Below are 6,590 nucleotides of genomic sequence, written 5' to 3' on the forward strand. Positions count from 1 at the left end.
TTCTTGTGTTTAAAAGTGAAAATAAAATAAAATTACACAAACTAATAATTTTAACCTAGAGGTCATACTTCTGAATATGTAATGTACTTACATACAACAGGTGCAATATGATACAGGTAAAGTCAACTGTGATATTATGGAATATGTGACAACAAATCTAGTGTTGTGGCATGAGGTGAGCAGATGAAGACATGATTACTGAAGTTTCCCTCACATGCCTCGCTCATCAACATAATGAAAGAAATATTTCTACATATAACCATATAATACATACATAAGCATAATATAATTGTATAGATAAAAAATGTATACACTGAGCAGCAGCAGGCAAAACCACACATGAAGGGTACGGAAGTGTGGGAGCCTTCGGATCCAGTGGCTCCTTCTTCAGGCAGAAGGGCTGAAGGAGAAGGAAGAGAGATGAAGGTAAAAGGCTGGCAAGGTTTAGGAAATTGGGAGAGTTAAGGAAAATTCGGCCAGAACCCCTGACCAAGGGAGACTTATTGGATACCATGAGAAGGAAAGACATTGTTAGGAACTGCACTGGATGAGATTTGAAAACCTGAGAGCTTAACAGTGGAAAAGAGAGTAGTAAGCAAGACAGAGATAACTGACAAAACAACACGCAAAAGTCAATAAGAGTGGAAAGCGAAGTGCATAAGTGCTAGAGGTTGGGCACAATAGACAGGCCAGAAAACTAAAAGGGAGTGAAGAAAGGAATAGTTACAAATAAAAACATGCTGAGACTAACAAATTAATGTTAATAAAGACCAGGTGGGTGGTGAGAATGAACATTGTCTATTCCCCCACGTCTACCACTTATATCCCCCCCCACCTCTACCACATACATTCTCTCCTCCCACCTCTAACACATATATTCTCCTGCTCCCTACAACCTCTACCTTGTATAATGCACTTAGCTTTCTACCCTCATTAACTCTTGCACAGTGTTTTGTCAGTAGTCTCTGTCTTGCTTATTAGCAAACCTCCCACTTTTAACCTCTAAGGTTTCCAAATCTTGTCTGATGCAGTCCCAAATAATAAGTCTCTCCTTCTTAGCCTGTCCATTTTGTTATGTGAATGTAAAATGACTTGTTCCTCATCTTTAACACTGTATTGCACAAATTATTCATGCAACATAATAACTAACAAGCTTAGTGTCATCAATATTTTTCACTGTTTTAAGGACAGTCACATGAACTGTTGTCACATTTTGGTTTTTGAGCTTCATACTGTCCTTTGTGGTAGAGCAATACGCTATATCAGGCTGCATGTAACACGGTAATTTCGTGATGTGTGTTACACACAGTGACAAAACTGCTATTCGTTTAGCAGGCTGTGATATTGTTACATGTGCTGGGTTAGAATATATTAACTTCTGAGCTGAAGGAGATGAAATAATGATGATTATGAGCATGATAATAATAATAACTATGGTGAAAAAGGAACATGAAGTAAAGTAGATAACTGCCCATCTTGCAGAAATCTCATCAAGAATTTTTAAATTTTTACTCTGACTTCCCAGTACATTCACTTCTTAATATTTGCTGCTAATAGCAAAAGCTGATTTCAGGTGAACTGCATCTACAAAACCACAGCACTAGATAAACATCATAAAATTTATATTTCATATCTATGCTCATTCTTCAGAGAGGGGTTCTGCTTTGTTGGACACATATCTTTAACAAGCTGCCAGCCCATGCAACACAAGGAATTGACGATCCCTGGAAATTAAATGAAAGATGTAGCTTATTCTCCTACAAATTATCTACAACAGGTGCAATATGATACAGGTAAAGTCAACTGTGATATTATGGAATATGTGACAACAAATCTAGTGTTGTGGCATGAGGTGAGCAGCATGACACACATCAAAGTCAAATTTGAAATGAGCAGTTGTTCTTAGTTAACTGTCACTTGACAGAGATCAGTGTACTCATATAAATATTAAGCACACAGTAGCTACTTAACATAACCCAAGACACAGCAATGCTTTTTTCTCAAAATATTGGCATTCCTGTTAATATTATTACATTTGGATCCTATATAAGAATAGTTTACTGATAATACAGGTTGCATTAGTCCCAAAAAGATAGTGATCTCTTAATGTATAATATTGACCCTCTCCACATCTTCAGGGTTCTCCTCCATAACAGAATTATGGAATATGCTGGCTGAATCATTATTGAAGATCCTGAAAACTCCAATGTTCCTTCTCAAGCTCTTTTTTCCCAAATGTTACTCATATTGTCCACACTGCATAAATTACTCTTTGCACCTTGTTATCACAATGTATTCCAGGCTAACATCGGTAAGATGTAATGAGTCAATATGGGTACCAGGTGTGCTGCACTTATACCCTATACAAGTTGCTGGTTTCTATAGGTCAGATTTCTCTGACAGTATGAAGAATTTGATTTACAGCATGTGCTTGTTCCAGCTTCCATCTGGACTCAACATTTGCAAATCCATCCTCTAATCTATATTGTCTTCATCACCTCCGTTCCGTGTCATCATCTCCTCCTGCTCTCACCCCATAAATGTTAATGTTAAATGACATTGTTGGGCTAGGGTATTGGAATGGCTGCCATTATCTGCATCAGTTGCGCAACTTTCCTTAGTTGAGTGTGAATGTTGTGTTTTAAATGAGAATTTTTCAGTGTGACTGGAGTGCAGTGTTGTTGTTGACGTTCATGAAAGAAGAGGGAGAGCATCCAGCACGTAGCTTAGAACCTGTGGAATTGAGATCAGATTCCCATCAATTGGAGGGAGCACCATTAAGTGTCACTCCATGAAACACTGCAGAGTGCTCTGAAATTTATTTCAGAATACTGTTGCAAAGTCAAGCGACCAAAACCTCAATGCGACCGAGCAAGGTGGCGCAGTGGTTAGCACACTGGACTCGCATTCGGGAGGACGACGGTTCAATCCCGTCTCCAGCCATCCTGATTTAGGTTTTCCGTGATTTCCCTAAATCGTTTCAGGCAAATGCCGGGATGGTTCCTTTGAAAGGGCACGGCCGATTTCCTTCCCCCATCCTTCCCTAAACCGAGCTTGCGCTCCGTCTCTAATGACCTCGTTGTCAACGGGACGTTAAACAACACTAACCTAACCTCATACCTCAATGCTACAAAATCTCCTTTCCTTTCTGCCCAGTTACTTGTGGGAAAATTTCTCTAACTGCCAGAATTCAAGCTGGTTACTGTCGAGTTGAGTGCCATGGCACGAGTTTGGTTTGGTGGCCTCAGTGCTATGGTGGTGGATGTTGCTTTTCTTCACAATTAAATATTTCCTTCTAAAATTTGAGTTCCTCTCGGTGTATAAAATGTTCAAATAACTCACGGGAATGTAACCAGATGATGCTTTCAACAATCACTGATATTTATGTAGGTACACACCCTATCATTTTCGGGGCACAAATGCACAGTGCTCCATCATTGCATTTCAAGGCTTGAAAATGACAGGAAGTGCACCTGTCAATATATTTCTGGTTATCAAAGCTGTCACCCAAACGCATTCCCATAACTTATTTAAAAATATTTCCTTGTTTAGTGTCACAGATTTGAGCTATTTTACTTTTCTTTTCTTACTTTTGGCTCTTCTTCTTTGTATTTGTTACTTATTTCCTTCATGTCTGCTGTCACACTGCTTCTTTGTTTTCAATCTACATTTTGTGTTCCTGCAACATTTTGGTTGCCCTATGTGCTACTTCCAGTTTTCCAGATCTTTTAATGGAGACTTGGCTTTTCATTTTTAATTTCCCTTTTGCAATGCCCTGATATCTGCTTTTTGACATGGTGACATTGGTCCCTTTTTCTACTTAATCACGGAGCATTCGTGTACTCCCCATCTTTCTTCTATAACTTTCCAGACGAAGGAAGCATGTGTCATCTTGTTTCAGTGAAGCTACATAACATTATTTCATTAAGCAAACATTCCATTTTAAGAAACTTGCTTTACAAACTATAATTTTATTTTTAAACAATCTGTGTTACATTTTACTTGTGCTGCACTTTGTTATCTATGTTATCAATTTGTGACCATAAACAACATGTGATCAACATAATATATGTAAATTAATATCTAAAAACACGATATCCACTGTACGTTGAAATGACTGTACACAGAGAGACAAATGAGCACTGTGAAACGTAAACTTCAGACTACGGAAGCTTTACTTAAGAATGAATCTGAAATAAGTGGGGAGAGTGGTAAATAAGGGTAATTAATTCATCACCTAGCCGCAGAGTGCTCATCATTCAAAATTTCACTTTAACTGCAATTAGTTCTTTTCTTGCAAACTAGTTTAACAATTATCTTGTCATTCTGTCATCTATGGTCTAACAATGAAACACATTTAAATAAAATACATTTCTTTATAATGGCACAAATATTAAAAACATGCCCACCACCAGAAAAACAATATACAAGTACATAATTAGTTTACTTGTAAAAATTTCAGAATTAAACTTTACCCTGTGATATTTGGAGAGACAGCATAGGCAAATAGTGCAGTTACCTTTGATATACTGTTGTGAATAATGAACATGGATAGTATATGACAAGTAGAAAACTGTGTTATACACGACAAGATATCTGCCTTTCACAGGCAGTGCACTAAAGTAGCATGAAACCCAGGCCAAAGCTTTGACATAACACAGGCTTCTCAATCACTTCAAGCAGTTTCGTCGAGTATCACGACTGTGAGTTTCATAAAAGCACACAGTTTTTAACTTGTCTGACGTAATCAGCATATTGTATACTCCACAAAAGGAATGTAGAGTAATTCCATTAAGCGAACCTTACAGGGGTAATATACCCACACAGTTTTGACATGAGAACCAGTCATGTAATGACTTACATGGTCAGGCACGTCTATTGTTCTATACAGATATCAAATACAGCTTGGTTTTTTGATATACACAAACTACTGGAAGTATTCATTTAAAATCTTAGGTACTGTGTAATTTGGTAAGTTGTGAGTCGGATCTCTTACATAATTTCGATCTTAATGTCTTTTAAAATTAATCTGGTTATAGCACAAAGAAAATTTTTATCAGAGACATAACATCTAATCATTTAGGTTGCGTGAATAGTGCTTGAAATTATTTCCTTTTGCCAAAAGCAACAGTTTGAACAGCAGGGAAGATGAAGAACGTAAGCTAAAAGATTTTAATTTTACCAGACAGCAGGGAAGTACTATTTATGTTGATGCATATGATGAAAATATGGTAACCATTTCTCTGACCACATCAGTACTTGTAACAAGCATCGGAGAATCATCATCAGACGCCATTGAACAATTAATTTTTCTCAAAACTAATTGTTTCGGAATGCGTGCAGAGCCATGAAATTCTCTCGCTTTGGTTTCATTTAGTATTACTGGCAAATTTTTTATTGTTATTCCTGCTCCTGGCATGACAATAATTCTGTTTCTTGCTCTTAGTATAAGTTCCTTAATAAGTTCCAATCCTTTTTCTGCTGATGATGCTTGGCCGCTTGTTAGCAATCTCGAGAAGCCAAGGTCTATGATCGTTTCCAGCGCCCCATATGGCTCGCATGTTACATCAAATGCTCTGTGGAAGGTCACGGGTTTATCGGACGCAATTTCAAGTACACGCCTACACGCTGCTATATCAACGTCGCCTCCATGGGTAAGAGCACCGAACACGAAACCATCTGCGCCTGCTTCTCTTAACACTAATGCATCCGTATATATTGCCTCCAGTTCGTCGGCGGAGAAAACAAAATCTGAACCTTTTCTTGGCCTCAGCATAACAAACACTGGAATTGAGACCAGTCTTTTTATGATCGTCAATAAGCCTTTTGTTGGTGTCAGCCCTCCTTCACTTAGTGCACTGCACAGTTCTAGACGTGATGCGCCTCCAGCAGCTGCATTCACTGCCGATTCCACGTTGTCTACGCAAACCTCCATTTCTAAATACGTACGGGGCTGCCCACTGGACGCTTACTGAGTACTGACCCACTTGCCTTTCGAGTTGTTAAGTGACTTAACACGTTGGGTGACGCGAGACTCGCGAACTTCCGGCTGATGCCGGACAGAATCGACCACGTAACGAAAGCTGGTGTCGTAAAATCCTTTAACAGCCGTCAGGTGTAGTATGGCACTGTGTGAAGGTCACTACACTACGTGCGTGGTTTGGATCTTCTCGCTGCGTTGGTTTGTAATAAAGGGACGAACTGTAACCGATAACAATAGTGTACCTCCCAGCCTCGTACAAACCGTCAGTTTTGATGCCACTTCGATGACTTGCGTATCGATTTTACTACTTTTTTTTTTTAGAGAATATTATCATTTGACATTATGAAGCCGAATCGTCTCCACAACAGCTTGCAGATACCAACTTAAGTGAAATTTAGAAGCTTACTTAATAACTAACTTTCTTACACGATGTCACTTTCCCCATCACCATCTACGACCTTATGCAACTGCCTCTAGGTGCAACTACTCTCGTTCTTTGCTTATGACAAAATAATGGGCTTAGTCTTCAATTAAATAATTAAATACTACGTAACATGGCATAATTTTCATAATCTATGCAATGGGAGACTCATTCAGCAATTCCTTA

General features: G+C 38.6%; 1 protein-coding gene across 1 annotated transcript; it reads right to left on the bottom strand.

Moving 5' to 3' along the window:
- Window positions 1–3,996: 3,996 nt before the first annotated feature.
- On the bottom strand, window positions 3,997–6,167 carry LOC126251588 (copper homeostasis protein cutC homolog). Its single transcript, XM_049952120.1, has one exon. It carries the CDS (start codon window positions 5,933–5,935, stop codon window positions 5,204–5,206), a length of 732 nt encoding a protein of 243 aa, XP_049808077.1. The 5' UTR covers window positions 5,936–6,167; the 3' UTR covers window positions 3,997–5,203.
- Window positions 6,168–6,590: the final 423 nt, after the last annotated feature.

Source organism: Schistocerca nitens, chromosome 4 (assembly GCF_023898315.1).
Source record: "Schistocerca nitens isolate TAMUIC-IGC-003100 chromosome 4, iqSchNite1.1, whole genome shotgun sequence".
NCBI classification, from domain to species: Eukaryota; Metazoa; Arthropoda; class Insecta; order Orthoptera; family Acrididae; genus Schistocerca; species Schistocerca nitens.